Source organism: Bos indicus x Bos taurus, chromosome 21 (genome assembly GCF_003369695.1).
Source record: "Bos indicus x Bos taurus breed Angus x Brahman F1 hybrid chromosome 21, Bos_hybrid_MaternalHap_v2.0, whole genome shotgun sequence".
NCBI classification, from domain to species: domain Eukaryota; kingdom Metazoa; phylum Chordata; class Mammalia; order Artiodactyla; family Bovidae; genus Bos; species Bos indicus x Bos taurus.
The window spans coordinates 56289363-56313516 of NC_040096.1; the positions used below are offsets into that span (position 1 = coordinate 56289363).

Consider the following 24154-nt stretch of genomic DNA (forward strand, 5'->3'; position numbering starts at 1 on the left):
ACAAGGCTCACCAGTTTGGGAACAGGTGAGTTTCTGGTAATCTGAGACTGTTCCTTTTCTGGTTGTTAGATGTGTGTGTGGGGGAGGGGGCAGTTGTAGAATTCATACTGTTTTTCAAAGATTTTAAGCCTTAAAGGCAGTTTTCAGGGTCATTGGCTCTTGCTAATATCTTGGGAGAAAGCATTCCTGAGAACTCTGCACACCCTGTCAGGCAGTATTTCATGCAGGATGGTCTCCTCTATGTTAGATTTGCTTGTCATAGGGCATATGACAACTGCCATGGGAGTGAGCTCTGAGGATAAGCAGTACCCAGTGTAGCCCAGACATTTTTGATACTCAGGACAACAAGCACACATTTCTTTAGCTTGGCTTGATGGTGCTGATAACCTGGCCCCATATTCCTAAAACTGGGGCACTGTGCAAAGCACCTTGAAGTCTACAAACGTGTATGACCTCGCAAGGTGTTCAAAAAGACTTACTCTCCTTGACTAAGAAAATTACTCCAAAAAAGTAGGCTCAAAATTTAGAATTTAGATACCAGTGTGCAATCTAAGTAAAATGTGAAGCTAATCAGTACCTACCTGGAGTGTATCAATTTTCCAAAGTGAATGTCATAGAATTGCTTAGTGTGTACTCTGTCCTTTGGTTCATTCTTGGGCACATATGCATAAAATATCATTTCATTTAAGGTGAGATACTGTGGAGCAAGGGCAGTGTCAAAGCCCATGTCAAAAGCCTGGAACATGAAAAAAGAAAATATTGAATTTATTTAGACTGCAAGGAGAACAAACTGTCAATCCTAAAGGAAATTAACCCTGAATACTCATTGGAAGGACTGATGCTGAAGATGAAGCTCGAATATTTTGGCCACCAGATGCAAAGAGCTGATTCATTGGAAAAGACTCCAATGCTGGGAAAGATTGAGGGCAGGAGAAGGGGGCTACAGAAGATGAGATGGGTGGATGACATCACCAACTCAGTGCACATGAGTTGGAGCAAACTCCAGGAGATAGTGAAGGGACAGGGAAGCCTGGCGTGCTACAGTCCATGGGGCTTCAAAGACTTGGACACGATTTAGCGACTGAACAACAGCATAATTCCATTACAACAAAATACAAATAATGGATTTGCTTCCATTTCACATCAAAACAATACTGCTTTTCTTATCGATAGAAGGAATATCGCTGAATATCCACGCAGATGGGAGGGAAAACACACTTTTCTATTGAGGAGGAGAGGAAATTCTGAAGAGTTAAGTTCAGTTTAACATTCCTGTATAGAAGGCTGCAATGGCAGACAGGAGTGTCTTGTCTCATATGTGGGGGAGGAGTTTAGAAGTGCAGGTTCTAGAACTTGGTTCTTGTTTGGAGTATTCTGTAAGCAAGGGGCTGAGAAGCACCTCCTGACACTTGAGAGCTACTCCCACCATGTCATGCTGGTAACTCTGTACTGCTGCTGCTGAGTCCTCGAGGCTGGTGGTTCACAAGGCTTTTCCTCTCTCTCTCAACACAGACAACTTTGGACCAGATTTCTGATATGCAAGTCATCTTCCAACATACCCTTCTCTGATGCTGACCTTGTCCAGCTTTGGGAAATTGTAGGAGTGAGAAGACAGGTGGGGACCAGTCCCCAGGGGATGCTGGAGTTGCCCTGGTTGCTGTGACATGAGGACGGAGGGGTAGATGCTGCAGTCTGATGGAGCAGCCATCATCAAGCAGTGCCGTTCAGACCATCTTCTGTCATGCCTTTGCCTCTGGTCTCTGAAATTTGGGAACTCACTGAGAAAGGGAGAGAATGGGAAACAGATGCCAGGAGAATACACATGGGACTGAGCATGTATTGAACGGATGGCTTAAGGACTCTTGCAAACTGACAAGGCTTTAGGAGTTCTGTGTGACATTCGAGACTGGGAGTGGCAAGAACATCCCATGAAAGAATGTGCAAGTCCTGGCAAAGACAGTATAGTGACTAAAAACACAGGTCCTGAACCTGTTGCCCCAAACTGATTTGATGCCTGATTCCAGGAACTAACCAGTGGTGTGTATAATTTGGGGTGAATTATTTACCCTCCCTGTGCCTTGTTTTCCTTGTGGGTAAAATGAGGATAAGTAATTGTTATAAAGATTAAGCATTCACAACAGTATTTGGCACCTACTGAGAGCCAAACAAGGTTTATGGATCATGTGTATTCAGAGAGGACACAGATATAGTTTGTTTTGGGAGAGGGAGGTGATAATATTGAGTGCAAATTCCTTGAATGAAAATTCCTTGAATGCACTCACCCTGAGTATAAAAACCCATTATGGCTTTTGATTTTAATAATTTAAACTTTCACGTAAGAGAACATTTTCTACAAATTGTGAAGTTAGTGAAAATTGAGGTAACTGCTTTTTTTTGGTTAGGGCTACCCTGCTGATTACAGGATTTGATTTGTTTCTATGTAGCGCCACACAACAGACTGGTGAATAAATTACACAGGGAGTCACATGATGGCATCTTACTGTCACCAGGAAGTTCCACTTTTTTCCCTGTCAGTATCTCAGAAGACAGGGAAGTTAAAGCACCGTGTTCTGAACCACAGTCTTGGCCTGGTAATTTTGAGTGATTTATTAAAACTAGAGTCACCCTTGGAGAAGGCAATGGCACCCCCACTCCAGTACTCTTGCCTGGAAAATCCCATGGACAGAGGAGCCTGGTAGGCTGCAGTCCATGGGGTCGCTAAGAGTCGGACACGACTGAGCGACTTCACTTTGACTTTTCACTTTCATGCATTGGAGGAGGAAATGGCAACCCACTCCAGTGTTCTTGCCTGGAGAATCCCAGGGACAGAGGAGCCTGGTGGGCTGCCGTTTGTGGGGTCGAACAGAGTCGGACACGACTAAAGCAACTTAGCAGCAGTAGCAGTAGCAGCAGAGTCACCCTTTATTCTATATCCTTTAAGCTAAAGTGCAGATTTTATTAGATCCCAGTTAAAAATCTGTTTATTTGCTGATATACTGATGAGAACTCATTATCATGATTATGTGTTCTGTGATGAGTTTGTAGGTTCAAATATCTTTATAAGTTGGAGAAGGAAATGGCAACCCACTCCAGTATTTTTGCCTGGAGAATCCCATGGACAGAGAAGCCTGGTGGGCTACAGTCCCTGGGGTCGCAAAGAGTCAGACACGACTGAGCGACTTCACTTACTTACTTATCTTTATAAGTGGCCCATTGTACATTAAAATTATTAGAAAAATCTGCATGAAGTATCATCTGTGATGCAGATGATTATTCCTTTCTCTGTTAGCATTAGAAAAGGAAGAAACAAGTGAGGGTTAGTAAGAAAGAAAAGTCAACAGTGGGGAAAAACAGAACTCATGTTTCTTTAAGGTCAACCTTGAGAGAGTCAAACTCACCATAAACCTGGGTTGGATCTAGTTTAGAACATCTGGTGGTTTGCTGTGAAAACATTTATATGAAAATATTCCAGGTGAGTGTGTAAATCTATAAAGCTCTGTATGGGACTTAAAAGATTTTGGAGATGTTCCCTGATATATGAAAGTTTTTCCTTTAGTTAAAAATAGCAAAGAGTATTAAGAGTGTTTGTCCCAAGGAAAACACTTTCCCTATTTCTCTGTATATAGAATATGACATCTATTAAAACAAGGCACACTGTTTCAACACATTAGATCACTGACCTGTCCAAAAATACCTTTAGAATTTCCAAAGGCAGCAAGTGATCCACCAGCTTCAAAGTGGTCTGGAGTCAGTTTATGTATGAATCCCATGTGGTCATAGTATAAAGTGAAAACTTTATCAGAAATAGATCCAATTTTACTATATTTTCCTAACCCTGTTAGGAAAGAAATGGATATCACTTGATATTGATACGATACACTTCAGTTCAGTTCAGTTGCTCAGTTGTGTCCGACTCTTTGCGACCCCATGGACTGCAGAACGCCAGGCTTCCCTGTCCATCACCAACTCCTGGAGCCTGCTCAAATTCACGTCCATTGAGTCAGTGATGCCATCAAACTATCTCATTCTCGGTCATCCCCCTCTCCTCTCGCCTTCAATCTTTTCCAGCATCAGGGTCTTTTCCAGTGAGTCCGTTCTTCACATCAGGTGGCCAACGTATTGGATGATACAACTAGAGAACTTTTAAAACTCTACCTTATAAAAACTCTATTTAAACTAAGAGGTGAGAGAAGTGCTCTGAGACTCCATAATTAGCAAATTCATGTTAGTTTTTGTTAAGTCCACGGAAAGTTTTTTTCCAAGCTCCATTTCATTAGCAGGTGGACAGTGAGCAGATGTCTGGAGGAAAGGGGGCTAGCTCCCCCTGGCGGTGGGTTCTCTTCATAACACTGAAATCAGACTCCCCAGTAGGTGGAAGTGGAGAAGGAAATGGCAACCCATCCAGTACGCTTGCCTGGAAAATCCCATGGACGAAGGAGCCTGGTAGGCTACAGTCCATGGGATCGCGAAGAGTCGGACACGACTGAGCGACTTCACTTTCACTTTTCACTCTCATACATTGGAGAAGGAAATGGCAACCCACTCCAGTGTTCTTGCCTGGAGAATCCCAGGGGCAGAGGAGCCTGGTGGTGTGCTGTCTATGGGGTCGCACAGGGTCGGACACGACTGAAACGACTTAGCAGCAGCAGTAGGTGGAAGGCAGTGAGAAAATAACCCTCGGGGAGGCAAGGGGAATTATCAGTAGAGACCACTGGGTCATTAGCTATGCTAGGATTAATATGTTGAACCAGACTTGGTTATCTCATGTTTCTCCTGTGTCCTGGCAGTAATCTCGTGGTGCGGCAACATTCACTAGACCAGACATCGATCCACTGAAAGAGAGTGCGCCCTCTCCTGGATGGACGATGGACGCCCAAGTCTCAGTATGAGAAAAGCTGATATCCAAGCCCCAGCCACCAAGCCCTCTCATCCTCCCAGTTTGGCCAGGGTCTCCTGGCCCATTCTCCTGTCCCAACCCCTAAATACTGGAGTGACCCAGGACTCAGTTCTTAGATCTATCCCTCTCACTCTCTCAAGATATATGGTCCAGTCTCAGGTTTTTAAATACATCTTTATGTGGATGATTCCCAAATTGAAACCTCCCATCTCACTCTTTCCTGAATGCTAGACTTATCTATAACTGTCTAATGACATCTCCATATGCATGTCAGCCATGTATCTCCCACGGAAATGATCCCATACTACACTCCTAACCCTCACACAAACTTCCTCCATGTTCAGCCTTGTTACTCACCCAGTCGTGTCTGTTTGTGACCCCATGGACTGTAGCTCACCAGGTTCCTCTCCAGCAAGAATACTGGAGTGGGTAGCCATTCCCTTCTCTGCAGATCTTCTCAATCCAGAGATAAAACAATGGTCTCTCGCATTGCGGGAAGATTCTTTACCATCTGAGCCACTAGGGAAGTCCTCCTCATCTCCAATAAGGGAACTGCATTATTCCTGCTGCTCAGTCCAGAAACCATGGTGCCATTCTTAACACCTCTCTTTCTGTCACACCCTGTATCAAATCCATCAGGAAATCCTACTGACTTTAGCCTCGAGGGGTACATGTATAAAACCCAGCCTCTCTCACCAGAATCACCCTGGACAAGCCAATATATACATTTAGTTATTAAGAAATTTATGAGGAATTACCTCATGCAATTATGGAGGCTGAGAAGTTCTATGATCTGCTGTCTGCAAGGTAGAGAAGAAGTGCAAGCACCAGGACAGTTGGTGGTGTGACTCCTAATTGGAGCCCAAAGGCCTGAGAACTGGGTTGTTGGGTGGGAGAGCAGAAAACAAACGTCCCAACTTGAGCAGGTGCAACAAGAAGCAGAAGGGGTGAATTCCTCTCTCCTCCACCTTTTTGTTCTATTTAGGTCTTCAACAGACTGGATGATACCCACCCATACTGGGCAGGGCAGTCTATAGATTCAAATGTTAATCTGGTCCAGAAACAGCCACACAGACACGTGCAGAAATATGTTTACTATGGGCAACCCTTGGAATCATGATGCTGTGATCACTCACCTAGAGCCAGACACCCTGGAATGTGAAGTCAAGTGGGACTTAGGAAACATCACTACGAACAAAGCTAGTGGAGGTGACGGAATTCCAGTTGAGCTATTTCAAATCCTGAAAGATGATGCCGTGAAAGTGCTGCACTCAATACGCCAGCAAATTTGGAAAACTCAGCAGTGGCCACAGGACTGGAAAAGGTCAGTCTTCATTCCAATCCCAAAGAAACGCAATGCCAAAGAATGTTCAAACTACTGCACAATTGCACTCATCTCACATGCTAGTAAAGTGATGCTTAAAATTCTCCAAGCCAGGCTTCAGCAATACATGAACAGTGAACTTCCAGATGTTCAAGCTGGTTTTAGACAAGGCAGAGGAACCAGAGACCAAATTGCCAACATCTGCTGGATCATCAAAAAAGCAAGAGAGTTCCAGAAAAACATCTATTTCTGCTTTCTTGACTATGCCAAAGCCTTTGACTGTGTGGATCACAATAAACTGTGGAAAATTCTGAAACAGATGGGAATACCAGACCACCTGACCTGCCTCTTGAGAAACCTGTATGCAGGTCAGGAAGCAACAGTTAGAACTGGACATGGAACAACAGATGGGTTCCAAATAGGAAAAGGAGTACGTCAAGGCTGTATATTGTCACCCTGCTTATTTAAATTCTATGCAGAGTACATCATGAGAAATGCCGGGCTGGAAGAAACACAGCTGGAATCAAGATTGCTGGGAGAAATATCAATAACCTCAGATATGCAGATGACACCATCCTTATGGCAGAAAGTGAAGAAGAACTAAAGAGCCCCTTGATGAAAGTGAAAGTGGAGAGTGAAAAAGTTGGCTTAAAGCTCAACATTCAGAAAACAAAGATCATGGCATCTGGTCTCATCACTTCATGGCAAATAGATGGGGAAACAGTGGCAAACTTTATTTTTCTGGGCTCCAAAATCAGATGGTGACTGCAGCCATGAAATTAAAAGACTCTTACTCCTTGGAAGGAAAGTTATGACCAACCTAAATAGCATATTTAAAAGCAGAGACATTACTTTGTCAACAAAGGTCCGTCTAATCAAGGTTTTGGTTTTTCCAGTGGTCATGTATGGATGTGAGAGTTGGACTATAAAGAAAGCTGAGTGCCAAAGAATTGATGCTTTTGAACTGTGGTGTTAGAGAAGACTCTTGAGAGTCCCTTAGACTGCAAGGAGATCCAACCAGTCCATCCTAAAGGAGATCAGTCCTGGGTGTTCATTGGAAGGACTGATGTTGAAGCTGAAACTCCAATGCTTTGGCCACCTGGTAGGAAGAGCTGACTCATTTGAAAAGACCCTGATGCTGGGAAAGATTGAGGGCAGGAGGAGAAGGGGACGAGAGGGGATGAAATGGTTGGATGGTATCACTGACTCAATGGACACGGGTTTGGGTGGACTCCAGGAGTTGGTGATGGACAGGGAGGCCTGGCGTGCTGCGGTTCCTGGGGTTGCAAAGAGTCGGACACGACTGAGTGAATTGAACTGAACTGGTAGCTCAGATGGTAAAGAATCTGCCTGCAATGTGGGAGACCTGGGTTCGATCCCTGGGTTGGGAGGATCCCCTGGAGGAGAGCATGGCAACCCACTCCAGTGTTCTTGCCTGGAGAATTCATTCCATGGACAGAGGTGCCTGGTGGGCGGTCAGAAGAGTGGGACATGACTGAGCGACTTTCACTGGCTCAGTCAAGTTGACACATGAAATTAACCATTACAATTACTAAGGTTCAATATGCCGTATTTCATCTATAAACATAAGATAGACTTTTTTCATATTTTAACATCTTGGAAATGAACATTTTATAATTGATGTTTTATAATCATCGTCCACTAGGTGGCACTGATGCCATAGTAGTCAGTTAGCTATGGGGCTATATCAATATTGTCTCAGTTCTTTATATTGTCATTACTTCCCTGGATCATTGGTATAATACATGTTGAGTTATAATGCTGCTTAAAATGCTTTAAAATATTACATTATAATTTGGTATTGAAACAAAATTACTGTGGGTTCAGCAAGAGAGGAAAACAAAGCACGGCCTATATTCATCAAAAAAAGCAAATGGCACTAAAGAATTACCACACTACCGCATTTTCTTGTAGAACATTCACCAACTATTTTATATGACCTAAGAGGAAAGAAGCCTATAAGTAGATAAATTTACATGTTTTATTGTGAAGATACACATGAAATTATTGCCTTATCACACACCAAGCTGGGGAAATAACGTCAGCATAATCCATGCATCACCCATGATCATTATTAAAACACTGTGTTAAAGTTTAACTGGAAGAGTTATTCCTTTCTTTCTGTGAATAGAACCAGGTGTATCTTATACTCAATAAAGCTCATATTTGATGAAATACGTTTATAACATTCTTCTGTTGGTTTTGCATATGAACAACTTGTTGTGCATGAACAGTTGGTCAGCCGTGTCAGACTCTTTGTGACACCATGGACTATAGTCCGCCAGGCTCCTCTGTCCATGGGATTTTCCAGGCAAGTGTACTGGACTCGGTTGCCATTTCCTCCACAGGAGATCTTCCTGACCCAGGGATCACACCTGCGTCTCCTGCGTTTCCTGCTTTGGCAGGCTGAGTGTTTACCAGTGAGCCACTTTGGTTGAACTGGCTCCAGATTCTTAGGTAACCTTTTTCTCCAAAGGTTCTTTAAAAGAATATGTGATGTTATTTGTTGCAGCAGAGAAAAACCAAGGTTGGCTTGATTCTTTTGTGCCTTTAACATTGATTTACATTTTCTACTTCAAATAATCCAGAAGTGTTTTTGCTTTCTTTATTGGTTTTGCTTTCAGCTAAAAATTTAATGTCTTATCAATTTTGGTTTCCTTTATTCTTACTATTTTCAGTATTGATTCATTCATTCATATTACAGAGCTACAATGTGCCAGGAAGAGAAATACGTAACCACCACCTTTGTTCATCACAGAAAATCCCCACCACTTATAAGTTCTCGATCTTTAGCATCAATATTTGTCATCCGAGATTCTACTTACTTATTCATTCTATATGTAGACATGTTTCTATAGTTTATACCTATGATTTTTAATAGTTTATATTGTCAAGTTAGTTTAGTTTTCTTAAGTGTTGGTTATTTTTACTATTTCCAAAGTAATCTTGCTTAGTCTATTTTGACTTTTGTTTCTAATATGTGTTTATTCTCTATTTGACTGTTCCCCTGGATCCATTCTCTGACTCTCTTTCTTGTTTGTTGCACTGAAAGGCTCATCCCTTTGAATTTCAATCTGTTGCTGTTCAGTTGCTAAGTTGCGTCTGACTCTTTGTGACCCCATGGACATCTAGGCTTCCCTGTCCTTCATTATTTCTCTGAATTTGCTCAAACTCATTTTCAGTGAGTCAGTGATGCCATCTGACCATCTCACCCTCTGTTGCCTTCTCTTATTTCCTTCAATCTTTCCTAGCATCAAGATCTTTTCCAAAGAGTCAGCTCTTCACATCAGGCCGAAGTATTGGAGCTACTTGTGCTGTTTCTAGCAGGCTTCTGATTGCCAAACCAAGTAAAGGGAGAGCCATATATCATTTACCCAACTCTACCTCTTACAAGCTGTGGATATCAATTTAATCTGTAAAAGTAACTAACACTACCCATGTCACCTTGGTTGTGGTGAATATTAAATGAGATGATACTTGTAACATTCTGAATACAACTGCAGTAGCTCAGCGTGTGGGAGCTGTTAGTATTAATCGTCTTTGGGTAGAGTGACATTAATAAATGAGAATAAAGCATGTTTCAGAGTTCCCCTGCTTTAGGGTTGTTCACAGGATCCTACTTTTGTAGATCCTAAAAATCTACCACCACCACCCCATCCCTGCCAGAGGATTCTGGGAAGACGGTAGAGTAGGTTGCACTAGGAATCTCTCTCCCCACATGGACAACAATTGCACTGGAAGATTCTATCTGATGTAACTCTTTGGGAACTCTGGAGTCTATTGAAGGCTTGCAACTTTCAGAGGAAGACTTGGATAGTAAATTGTGGTTAATTTCAGCTCTTAACACAGAAGAAGTTACCCATCCTCCATTTTCAGTCTCATGGCAAACAGTTATGCATGTGTTTCTGGGGCAGTTGCACACAGCTTACAGGAACCAGAGTGGGCAAAAAGAACTTTGTCCTCAAAATATTGCAGATCTGTGTTCTGTTTGCTGATTGTGGCTTCTTATCACACAAGTGCAGAAAAAAGGAGGGTGGCCATTCTTTTTGCACATCTCTCAGTGTTGCAAGTCTCACTCTCCCCTGGCTGAAATGACTTCCAGGTAATTTAAAGGGCCTGGGCTTTTCCAACCCTTATTTACTCCTTAATTTCTCCCCCTTGTCCATTTTTAGAACCAGATATTAAAGACTAGACATCTCAGTTATTATCAAAAAGACTAAAGATAAAAAGTGATAGTTAAGATTTAGAGAAAAGAGAACACTTGTACACTCTTGGTGGGAATGTAAATTGGTGCAGCCACTGTGAAAAACAGTGTGAAGACAACATAAAAAATTAAGACTGAAAATACCATATGATCCAGCAATTCAACTTTTGGGTATATATCCAAAGGAAATGAAATCACTATCTTGAATAGATAGTTACATCCCCATTTTCATTAAAGCATTGTTCAGAATAACTGAAATATGGAAACAACCTCAATGTTCACCAACAGATGAATCGATAAAGAAAATGTGGTACATATACACAAAAGAATATTATTTGGCCACTAAAAAGAAGGAAACCCTGCCATATGCAACAATGGAGGAAACTTGAGGGCATTATGCTAAATGAAATAAGTCAGAGAAAGTACTATAGGACCTCATTTATATGTTGAACCTATAAAAAAGTCAGTATCACATAAAGTATCTCCTCTGACCACAAGGAGATGATGTTAAAAATCATTAACAAAGAAACTGTAAAATTCCAAAATTGTGGGAACTAAATAAAGCACATTAAAACTAGCAACTACCAAAGAATAAATCACAAGGGAAACTGTAAAATACTTAGAGGCAAATGAAAATGAAACTACAAAATGCCAAAACTTATGGGACGAAGTGAAAGTGGTACTATGGGAGTAATTTGTTACTATAAATATTTACATTAAAAATAAGGAAGAAACAAGAGCCTATTATATGGAGTGAAGTAAGTCACAAAGAGAAAAACAAATATTAACGTATATATATGGAATCTAGAAAGATGGTACTGATGACCCTACTTGCAGGGCAGCAATGGAGACCGAAGACATAGAGAACAGACTTGTGGTCACAGTGGTGGGGGGAGGAAGGAGAGAGTGGGATGAATGGAGAGAGTAACACGGAACCAAATACACTACCATCTGTAAAACAGATAGTCAATCAAAATTTGCTGTACGACTCAGGGAACGCAAACTGGGGCTCCGTAAAAACCCTAGAGAGGTGGGCTGGGACAGGAGGTGGTAGGGAGGTTCAAGAGTCAGGGGACAGATGTATACCTATGGCTGATTCACGTTGATGTATGACAGAAACCACCACAATATTGTAAAGTAATTATTCTTCAATTAAAAATAAATGCATTTTTTAAAAATTAAAAAAAAGGAGTAACTGAGTGAAGGGAATCAAAGACTACAAAATTTCAATTATAAAATGAATAAGTCACGGAGATGAACAGGAATATCTTGGAGATGCTGCAACTTTGTTTCTAATAAAGCAAATATTGCAATAAAGTGAGTCACATGAATTTTTTTGATTTCCCAGTGTATATAATGCAACTGATCAATGTGATTGATCAATGATCAATGCAATGAAATAAAGGAAAACAATAGAATGAGAAAGACTAGAGATCTCTTCAAGAGAATTAGAGACACCAAGGGAACATTTCATGCAAAGATGGGCACAATAAAGGACAGAAATGGTATGGACCTAACAGAAGCAGAAGATATTAAGCAGAGGTGGCAACAACATGATCCAGATAACCACAATGGCTTGATCACTCACCTAGAGCCAGACACCCTGGAATGTGAAGTCAAGTGGGCCTTAGGAAGCATCTTATAAACAAAGCTAGTGGAGGTGATGGAATTCCAGGTGAGCTATTTCAAATCCTAAAAGATGATGCTGTGAAAGTGCTGCACTCAATATGCCAGCAAATTTGGAAAACTCAGCAGTGGCCACAGGACTGGAAAAGGTCAGTTTTCATTCCAATCCCAAAGAAAGGCAATGCCAAAGAATGTTCAAACTACTGCACAATTGCACTCATTTCACACGCTAGCAAAGTAATACTCAAAATTCTCCAAGCCAGGCTTCAACAGTACATGAACTGTGAACTTCCAGATGTTCAAGCTGGATTTTAGAAAAGGCAGAGGAACCAGAGATCAAATCACCAATATCCGCTGGATCATCAAAACAGCAAGACAGTTCCAGAAAAAACGTCTACTTCTACTTTATTGACTACGCCAAAGCCTTTGACTGTGTGGATCACAACAGTGGAAAATTCTTCAAGAGATCAGAATACCAGACCATCTTACCTGCCTCCTGAGAAATCTGTATGTGGGTCAAGAAGCAAGTTAGAACTGGACATGGAACAACAGACTGGTTTCAAATTGGGAAAGGAGTATGTCAAGGCTGTATATTGTCACCCTGCCTATTCAACTTATATGCAGAGTACATCATGCAAAGTCCTGGGCTAGATGAAGCACAAGTTGGAATCAAGATTGCCAGGAGAAATATCAATAACTTCAAATATGCAGATGACACCACCCTTATGGGAGAAGAACTAAAGAGCCTCTTGATGAAGGTGAAAGAGGACAGTGAAAAAGCTGGCTTAAAACTCAACTTTCAAAAAACGAAGATCGTGGCATCCAGTCCCATCACTTCATGACAAATAGATGGGGAAATAGTGGAAACAGTGACAGACTTTATTTTCTTGGGCTCCAAATCACTGCAGGTGGTGACTGCAGCCATGAAATTAAAAGACTCATGCTCCTTGGAAAAAAGTTATGACCAACCTAGACAGCATATTGAAAAGCAGAGACATTACTTTCTCAACAAAGGTCCACCTAGTCAAAGCTATGGTTTTTCCAGTGGTCATGTATGGATGTGAGAGTTGGACTATAAAGAAAGCTGAGCACCAAAAAATTGATGCTTTTGAACTGTGGTGTTGGAGAAGACTCTCAAAGTCCCTTGGACTGCAAGGAGATAAACTAGTCAATCCTAAAGGAAATCAAGACTGATATTCACTGGAAGGACTGACGTTGAGGCTCAAGCTTCAATACTTTGGCCACCTGATGCAAAGAACTGACTCACTGGAAAAGACCCAGATGCTGGGAAAGATTGAAGGCAGGAGGAGAAGGGATGAGAGGATGAGATGGTTGTATGGCATCACCAACTCAATGAATATGAGGTTGAGTAAACTCCAGGAGATGGTGCAGGACAGGGAAGCCTAGCATGCTGCAGTCCACGGGGTCACAAACAGTTGGACACCACTGAGCAACTGAACAACAACAACATTGTACAGGAGGCAGTGACCAAAGTCATCCCAAAGAAAAAATGCAAGAAGGTAAGTGGTTGTCTGAGGAGGATTTACAAAGAGCCAAGAAAAAGAGAAAGGCAAGGGAGAAAAGGAAAGATAAAACCAAATAAACACAGAGCTCCAGAGAATAGCAAGGAGAGATAAGAAGGCCTTCTTAAATGAGCAATGCAAATAATAGAGGAATGCAATACAATGGGAATGACTAGAAATCTCTTCAAGAAAATTAGAGACACTGAGGGATCATTTCGTGCAAGGATGGGCACAATAAAGGACAGAAATGGTATGGACCTAGCAGAAGCAGAAGATATTAAGATGAGATGGCTAGAATACATAGAAGAACTATACAAAAATGGTCTTAAAGACCTGGAATTGTGATGGTGTGGTCACTCACCTAGAGCCAGACATCCTGGAGTGCAAAGTCAAGTGGGTCTTAGAAAGTATTACTACAGCAAAGCTAGTGGGCATAATGGAATTCCAGCAGAAATATTTAAAATCCAAAGCGATAATGCTGTTAAAGTGCTGCACTCGATACGTCAGCAAATTTGGAAAACTCAGAACTGGAAAATGGTCAGTTTTCATTCCAATCTCAAAGAAAGGCAATGCCAAAGAATGCTCAAACTACCGCACAATTGCTTTCCTTTCACATGCTAGTAACTGCTACTGCTGCTGCTAAGTCGCTTCAGTCGTGTCCGACCCTGTGCGACCCCATAGATGGCAGCCCACTAGGCTCCTTCGTCCCTGGGATTCTCCAGGCAAGAACACTCGAGTGGGTTGCCATTTCTTTCTCCAATGCATGAAAGTGAAAAGTGAAAGTGAAGTCGCTCAGTCATGCCCGACTCTTAGCGACCCCATGGACTGCAGCCCACCAGGCTCCTCCGTCCATGGGATTTTCCAGGCAAGAGTACTGGAGTAGGGTGCCATTGCCTTCTCCAACATGCTAGTAAAGTTATGGTCAAATCCTTCAAGCGAGGCTTCAACAGCATGTGAACTGAGAACTCTCAGATGTATAGCTGGATTTAGAAAAGGCAGAGGAACCAGAGATCAAATTGCCAACATTTACTGGGTCATAGAAAAAGCAAGAGAGTTCCAGAAAAACATCTATTTCAGCTTCATTGACTCCATTAAAGACTTTGACTGTGTGGATCACAAAAAACTGTGGAAGATTCTGAAAAAGATCGGAATGCCAGATACATTATCTGTCTCCCAAGAGACCTGTATGTCTGTCAAGAAGCAATTGCTAGAACCGGACATTGAACAACTGACTGGTTCAAAAAACTGGGAAAGGAGTACGACAAAGCTATATATTGTCACCCTGCTTATTAAACTTATATGCAGAGTACATCATGAGAAACGCTGGGCTGGATGAAGCACAAGCTGGAATCAAGATTCTGGGAAGAAATATTAATAACTTCAGTTATGCAGACGACACCACCCTTATGGCAGAAAGTGAAAAGGAACTTTAGTTCCTTTAGCCTCTTGATGAAAGTGAAAGAGGAGCGTGGAAAAGCTGGCTTAAAACTCAACACTCAGAAAACAAAGATTATGGTATTCGATCCCATCACTTTATGGCAAATAGATGGGGAAACAATGGAAACAGTGACAGACTTTATTTTTGGGGGCTCCAAAATCACTGCAGATGGTACTGCATCCATGAAATTAAAAGACACTTGCTCCTTGGAAGAAAAGCTATGACCATCTTAGACAGCGTATTAAAAAGCAGAGACATTGCTTTGCCAATAAAGGTCCGTCTAGTCAAAGCTATAGTTTTTCCAGTAGTCATGTACAGATGTGAGAGTTGGACCATAAAGAAAGTTGAGCACCAAAGAACTGATGCTTTTGAACTGTGGTGTTGGAGAAGACTCTTGAGAGTCCCTTGGGCAGCAAGGAAGTTAAACCACTCAATCCTAAAGGAAATCAGTCCTGAGTATTCATTGGAAGGACTGATGCTAAAGCTGAAGCTCTCATACTCTGGCCACCTGATGCCAAGAACCGACTCACTGGAAAAGACCCTGAGGCTGGGAAAGATTGAAGGCAGGAGAAGGGGACAACAGAGGATGAGATGGTTGGATGGCATCACTGACTCAGTGGACATGAGTTTTAGCAAGGTCCAGGAGTTGGTGATGGACTGGGAAGCCTGGAATGCTACAGTCCATGTGGTCACAAATAGTTGACCTGACTAGTGACTGATCAACAATAACAACAACCTCTTCACACCCAGAAGGAAGATTGCTATCAAAAGACCAGAAAATAACAAGTGTTGGCAATGTTATGGAGAAACTGGAACCATTTTACACTGGAAATCAGAATGTAAAATATTACAGTGCTGTGTAAAATAGTATTGCAGATCCTCAAAAAATTAAAAGTAAAATTATCATATGATTCTGAAATGCCACTTCTGAGTATATACCCAAAAGAATACGACCCAGAGGGATGGTATGGGGAGGGAGGAGGGAGGAGGGTTCAGGATGGGGAACACATGTATAAAAAAAGAAAAAAAAAAAAAAAAAAAAGAATTAAAAGCAGGTCTTAAAGATGTATCTGTATACCTGTGTTCGTGGCAACACTATTCACAATAGATAAACACAGAAGCAACCCAAGTGTCCACTGATGGACAAATGGACAAGCTAAATGTCATCTATACAGTACAATTATTATTCAGCCTTAATCATGAAGAAAACCCTGATACAAGCTATTATATGTATGAAGCTTAAGGCCATTATGCTATGTGAAATAATCTAGTCACAAATAATCTAGTCACAAAAGGACAAATACTGTATGATTCCACTTATATGAGGCACCAGAGTAATCAAAATCATAGAAACAAAAAATAGAATGGTAGTTGTGAGAAGCTGTGGGGAAGAGGGGTGTGGGGATTTATTTTCAAAAGGTATAAAGTTTTAAGATGAAGAGAGTTAAGGAGATGGATGTTGGTGATGGTTGCAGAATATTTGCATGTATTTAACACCACTGACGGAGAAGGCAATGGCACCCCACTCCAGTACTCTTGCTTGGAAAATCCCATGGATGGAGGAGCCTGGTGGGCTGCAATCCATGGGGTTGCGAAGAGTCGGACACGACTGTGTGACTTCACTTTCACTCTTCACTTTCATGCATTGGAGAAGGAAATGGCAACCCACTCCAGTGTTCTTGCCTGGAGAATCCCAGGGATGGGGGAGCCTGGTGGGCTGCCATCTATGGGGTCACACAGAGTCGGACACGACTGAAGCAACTTAGCAGCAGCAGCAGCAGCACTGAGGCCTTCCCAGGTGGTGCTCGTGGTAAAGAACCCACCTGCCAATGCAAGAGATGTAAGAGATGCAGGTTCGATCCCCGGGTCAGGAAGAGCCCCTAGAGGAGGGCATCGCAACCCACTCCAGTATTCTTGCCTGGAGAATCCCATGGACAAAGGAGCCTGGCGGGTAAGTCCATAGGGTTGCAAAGAATTGGACACAAGTGAAGTGACTGAGCACATATCTAATACCACTGAACTGTATACTTAGAATGGTTAAGATGTTAAATTTTGTTATGTTTATTTTTATTACTGTAAAACATTAAAAAATCCATCTAAAACCCCTAATATGTCTGAGACCTTAGGATCAGTTCATTAATATGGCAGATTTAAAAATACATCTTCTAACCCTTGGCTCACAGGTAGTGCTTATACCAGTAAAAGTGAATTCCTCACCTGCCTTTGTCAAGTAAACCTTTCCACTTTGGGAAACAAGCGTAATATCTGAAGTATAAAAACTATGGTAAGTATTCTTTATGATATCATCATGAAAGTCAGCTATTAAATCAAAGGTGTTGCCGCCATCAATTGAAAGCCATACCTAAGGGAATAGAAAGACAATACCTCACTAAAGAGCTGCCATGTAACAGTCAGCAATTACCTAATCTTCCTACATAAGAAAGTCAGGCAGCATAAGCATACTCCCACATCCATCATGCATTCATCCCCCCTCACACACACAAGTGTAAAGGCTCCTTATGTACTTGGTCAGCCCTCGATTCCCTTCCTAGAGTTTGCGCAACAGTGCATGTGGCAATCTTCAGTTTTATAAAAGATGCATAAAAGAACAAAGTTATTTCATTATCTCTCAACTGGGTCCTCCTTGTTCATAAAATGATGAAGTGTTAGATGAATTGCTGTATGGAGGAGAGTGCTTACCCATATTAAAACAGGTAAATGCTTATCCATATTAAAATGACTTTTTGCTGAATTCCTCTAACAGGTTTTTTTGTTTGTTTGTTTTTTGCAGTATCTTCAGAGTTTTCTACATAGAAGATCATATCACCTGTGAACACAGATAATTTTGCTTCTTCTTTTATACGCAGATACTTTAAAATTTGTTTTTCTTGTCTAATAGCTCTGGTCAGAACTTCTAGTACTATACTGAATAGAAGTGGTGAGAGTGTGCTTCCTTGCCTTATTCCTTCCTTACCTTAGAGGAAAAGCTGTAAGTCTTTCACTGTTGAGTATAACGTTCATTGTGTGTTTCTTGTATGAGGTTTTTATCATGTTTAGGTGGTTCTCTTCTATTTCTAGTCTACTACATGTTTTTATCATGAAAGTATGTTGAATTTTATCAAATGCTCTTTTGTATCAACTGAGATGATGTTGTGATTATTTTCCCCCTTCATTCTGTTAATGTGGTATATTACACTGTTCAGTTTTCATATGTTTAACCATCTCTGTGTTACAGGAACAAATTCCACTTGGTCGTGGTATGTATAATCTTTTCAATTTCATTGCTGAATTCAGTTTCCTAGTATTTTGTTGAGAATTTTTGTATCAATGTTGTCTAGGGATTTGATTTATAGTTTTCTTGTAGTATTCTTATCTGACTTTGATATCAGGTTAATGGTGGTCTTAAAAAATGACCTTGAAAATATTCATTCCTCTTCATTTTTTTTCTTCCCTTTGGCAAGAGTTTGAAGAGGTTTAGTATTAATTCTTCTTTAAAATTTGACCAATTCACCAATGAAGCCATATGGCCTTGGACTTTTCTTTGTTGGGAGGTTTGATTACCGATTCAATTTCCTAACTAGTTATTGGTCTGCTCAGATTTATTTTTTCATGATTTAAGAATTAGTAGGTTGTGTGTTTCTGGGAATTTACCTATTTGTTCTAGGTTATCCAGTTTGTTAGCATACAAAACTATTCATAATATTCTCATATCCTCCTCATTTCTGTGGCATCAGTTGTAACATCCCCTCTTTCAATTTTTAGACGAATCTTCTCTTTCTTAGTTTACCTAGTTAAGTTTTGTCAACAAACCAGGTCTTAATTTAACTGCTTTCTTCTATTCCCTATTACATTTATCTTTCCTCTATTCTTTATTATATCCTTCCTTTTGTTAGCTTTCAGTTTGTGGCTCTTCTTTTTTTAGTTCCTTAAGTTGTAAAATTAGGTTGCCCATCCTCCTAGGCAACTATTTAATTCTGTTGTCTCTTTCCTCAAATCCCCTCCCCTCTACATTTCTCCTCCATCATCACTCATAAATAATTCTGATTTTTTTGTGTGAGAAAATAAAAGATAAATTCCCACATCCTCCATTACCATAGCTCCCCACCTAACTGCTTTTGAAACCCAAAACCCTTCCTCCCTTCACTTACTATTGTTTGTGCTGAGATCAATCTCTTCACTAGTTCATATAGATTATCTCCTCTCACCTCTTCAGAAATGTCTCTCCAGCAGTTTGTTCTCTTTCCTGCATCATTAATTTTTCCCTCTCTACCAAATAATTCCTGAAAGCACACATCATAATTCCTTCTGTCTTAAAAAAAAAAAAACTCTTCTTTTGACCTTTCCTTTTTCAAATACTGTCATATTTCCCTGTTCCACTTTTCAGCAAAACTTTGCAAAAGATTTGCTTGTATTCACTGTCACCAATTCCTTTCTTCTCATTCTCTCTTCATTAGGCTTTCCACCTTCCTGACCATCAGAACAACTCCATTCTTAATGTATATCCATTCAGCATAGAGTAAGTGAAGAATTTACATCTATACTAGAGTGTAAAGTTTAATCTATACATACCTGATTACCGTAAGCATACAGAAAATGGCTTCGTGGGTGGAATATCATTCCAACAGGAGAAGAGAATGATGAAGGAAAAGAGAAAGGTGGAAATTTTTGTATTAAGTCTGGTTTGTTGTGTTTTAGGATCCTCACAGAGACAATGGTATTTTTCTAGAAATAGATAAACAAAGAAGGAGCAAATTGTAAGGTTTCTTTGCACCAACAGTACTATGTCTATGTTACAATTTTTAGAGTTTCTTGTTACCTGGATTTTGATTAAGATAGGGATACAACCTTTAACAGCATAGAATTGAAAGGATTAGCAGCTATTGGTATCTCTTTACTCTGCTTCCCTCTACTGTATAGGTCCATCTTGTAGATATTGAACATAAAGTAAAGAGGATTAAATAATTTGTCCAAGGTTCTAAAATAAATGTCAAGGGATTTATTGTAGACTCATTACTGAACTTGACAGACTCCAATGCCCATTCACCAGAACTATAATGTCAAATTACTTTTTAAAATATGAACCCCTAGGCTACACTACAGTTCTGTCAGATCATGATTCTGGTGGGGATCAGAATATGTACCCCAAGGTATGACATTTTGGTATAAAGTTTATTTCATGCTGATATTTTAGATTCAAAAGATGCAACAAATTTCTTCCCTCATCTGACTAAAAGCAGCAATATCTGGAATATAAGGCTGCCATTAATTTCTCTTCAGAGCATATCTACTCCTAGAAGGCAGCATGCGAACAAAACCTACCCCAGATCCCTTCTGCAGGGGAGCTTTAAGGCCCACAAGAGACAGAAAAATCACTCAAGCTTATTCAAACAAATATTATCATGGACTTTCTTAACTCCTGTTTGTTCTCCTGTAAACCCATTACCTTTTCACTTGTTTTCTTTCAAGTATCCTTCTCACTCAATTTCTTAAACTATTAAGATGGTATATAACCTCCAAAATTTAACTACCTTTTGAGTTATTCATCACTGACTTTCACCCATATGTTTGTGCATTCAGTTCACAGTCAGTTGTGTCTGACTCTTTGCAACCTCATGGACTGAAGCATGCCAGTCTTCCCTGTCCATCACCAACTCCTGGAGCTTGCTCAAACTCATGTCCATCAAGTTGGTGATGCCATCCAACCATCTCATCCTCTGTTGTCCCTTTCTCCTCTTGCCTCCAATCTTTCCCAGCATCATGGTTTTTTTCCAAGGAGTCAGTTCTTCGCATCAGGTGGCCAAAGTACTGGAGTTTCAGCTTCAGCATCAGTCCTTCCAGTGCACATTCAGTTTTGATTTCCTTTAGAATTAACTGGTTTGATGTCCTTGCAGTCCAAGGGACTCTCAAGAGTCTTCTCCAACACCACAGTTCAAAAGCATTGATTCTTCGGCACTCAGCTTTCTTTATAGTCCAACTCTCACATCCAATACATGACTACTGGAAAAACCATAGCTTTGATTAGATGAACCTCTGTCAGCAAAGTAATGTCTCTGCTTTTTAATATGCTGTCTAAGTTGGTCATAGCTTTTCTTCCAAGGAGCAAGTGTCTTTTAATTTCATGGCTACAGTCACCATCTGCAGTGATTTTGGAGCCCCCCGCCAAAATAAAGTCTGTCACTGTTTCCATTGTTTCCCCATCTATTTGCCATAAAGTGATGGGACTGGATGCCATGATCTTCATTTTTTGAAAGCTGAGTTTTTTTTAAATATACATTTATTTATTTTAATTGGAGGTTAATTACTTCACAATATTGCAGTGGTTTTGCCATACATTGACATGAATCCGCCATGGGTGTACATGTGTTCCCCATCCTGAACCCCCCTGCCACCTCCCTCCCCATCCCATCCCTCTGGGTCATCCCAGTGCACCAGCCCCGAGCACCTTGTCTCAAACCTGCATCAAACCTGGACTGGTGATTCATTTCACATATGATAATATACATGTTTCAATGCCATTCTCCCAAATCATCCCACCCTTGCCCTCTCCCACAGAGTCCAAAAGACTGTTCTATACATCTGTGTCTCTTTTGCTGTCTCGCATATAGGATTATCATTACCATCTTTCTAGGGTTATCATTACCATCTTTCTAAATTCCATATATATGTGTTAATATACTGTACTGGTGTTTTTCTTTCTGGCTTACTTCACTCTGTATAAAAGGCTCCAGTTTCATCCACCTCATTAGAACTGAAAGCTGAGTTTTAAGCCAATTTTTTCACTGTCCTCTTTCACTTTCATCAAGAGACTCTTTAGTTCTTCTTTGTTTTCTGCCATAAGGGGGGTGTCATCTGCATATCTGAGGTTATTGATATTTCTCCCGGCAATCTTGATTCCAGCTTGTGCTTCAGCCAGCCCAGCATTTCACATGATGTACTCTGCATACAAATTAAATAAGCAGGGTGACAATATATAGCCTTGACATACTCCTTTCCCAATTTGGAACCAGTTTGTTGTTCCACGTTTGGTTCTAATGTTGCTTCTTGACCTGCATACAGATTTCTCAGGATGCAGGTAAGGTGATCTGGTAGTCCCATCTGTTGAAGAATTTTCTACAGATGGTTGTGATCCATACAGTCAAAGGCTTTGGTGTAGTCAATAAAGTAGATGTTTTTCTGGAACTCTCTTGCTTTTTTGATGACCCAGCAGATGTTGGTGATTTGATCTCTGGTTCCTCTGCCTTTTCTAAATCCACCTCGAACATCTGGAAGTTCACAGTTCACATACTGCTGAAGCCTGGCTTGGAGAATTTTGAGCATTACTTTGCTAGTGTGTGAGATGAGTGCAATTGTGTGGTAGTTTGAAAAATCTTTGGCATTGCCTTTCTTTGGGATTGGAATGAAAACCGACCTTTTACGCCCTGTGGCCACTGCTGAGTTTTCCAAATTTGCTGGCATATTGGGTGCAGCACTTTCACAGCATCATCTTTTAGGGTTTGAAATAGCTCAACTGGAATTCCATCACCTCCACTAGCTTTGTTCGTATAGATGCTTCCTAAGGCCCACTTAACTTTGCATTCCAGGATGCCTGGCTCTAGGTAAGTGATTACACCATCGTGGTTATCTAAGTCAGAAGATTTTTTTTGTATAGTTCTTCAGCATCGGACTTTACTTCCATCACCAGTTTCATCTACAACTGGGCATTGTTTTCACTTTGGCTTTGTCTCTTCATTCTTTCTGGAGTTATTTCTCCACTCTTTTCCAGTAGCATATTGGGCACCTACTGACCTGGGAAGTTCATCTTTCAATGTCATATCCTTTTGCCTTTTCATACTGTTCATGGGGTTCTCAAGGAAAGAATGCTGAAGTGGTTTGCCATTCCCTTCTCCAGTGGACCACATTTTGTCAGAACTGTCCACCATGACTCATCCGTCTTGGGTGGCCCTACACAGCATGGCTAATAGTTTCATTGAGTTAGACAAGGCTGTGGTCCATGTGATCAGTTTGATTGATTACTTTTCTGTGATTGTGTGTGCATTGCATGCATAAATAATTATTTTCTTTTCTCTTATTAATCTGTCTTTTATCAGTTTAATTTGCAGGGCCTGAATTAGAGGGTTTGAGCATTCTTTGGCATTGCCTTTCTTTGGGATCGGAATGAAAACTGACCTTTTCCAGTTCTGTGGCCACTGCTGAGTTTTCCAAATTTGCTGGCATATTGAGTGCAGCACTTTCACAGCATCATATTTCAGGATTTGAAGTAGCTCAACTGGAATTCCATCACCTTCACTAGCTTTGTTCGTAGTGATGCTCTCTAAGGCCCACTGGACTTCACATTCCAGGATGTCTGGCTCTAGGTCAGTGATCACACCATTGTGATTATCTGGATCGTGAAGATCTTTTTTGTACAGTTCTTCTGTGTATTCTTGCCACCTCTTCTTAATATCTTCTGCTTCTCTTAGGTCCATACAATTTCTGTCCTTTATTGAGCCCATCTTTGCATGAAATGTTCCCTTGGTATCCCTAATTTTCTTGAAGAGATCTCTAGTCTTCCCCATTCTGTTGTTTTCCTCTATTTCTTTGCATTGATCACTGAGGAAGGCTGTCTTATCTCTTCTTGCTATTCTTTGGAACTCTGCATTCAGATGCTTATATCTCTCCCTTTCTCCTTTGCTTTTTGCTTTTCTTCTTTTCACAGCTATTTGTAAGGCCTCCCCAGACAGCCATTTTGCTTTTTTGCATTTCTTTTCCATGGGGATGGTCTTGATCCCTGTCTCCTGTACAATGTCACGAACCTCAGTCCATAGTTCATCAGGCACTCTATCTATCAGATCTAGTCCCTTAAATCTATTTCTCACTTCTACTGTATAATCATAAGGGATTTGATTTAGGTCATACCTGAATGGTCTAGTGGTTTTCCCTACTTTCTTCAATTTCAGTCTGAATTTGGCAAAAAGGAGTTCAAATAAAGAGTTCAAAGAATGCTCAAACTACCACACAATTGCACTCATTTCACACGCTAGTAAAGTAATGCTCAAAATTCTCCAAGCCAGGCTTCAGCAATACGTGAACAGTGAACTTCCAGTTGTTCAAGCTGGTTTTAGAAAAGGCAGAGGAACCAGAG

General features: G+C 40.8%; 1 protein-coding gene across 1 annotated transcript in view; it reads right to left on the reverse strand.

Annotated features, from left to right (window-relative positions):
* CATSPERB (cation channel sperm associated auxiliary subunit beta) overlaps positions 1 to 24154 on the reverse strand; it is a 120761-nt gene that overhangs the window by 40535 nt on the left and 56072 nt on the right. Inside the window, 4 exon segments of the mRNA XM_027521193.1 lie at positions 582 to 736; positions 3681 to 3835; positions 17251 to 17395; positions 19603 to 19755. Coding sequence (XP_027376994.1) covers positions 582 to 736; positions 3681 to 3835; positions 17251 to 17395; positions 19603 to 19755 — 608 coding nt within the window.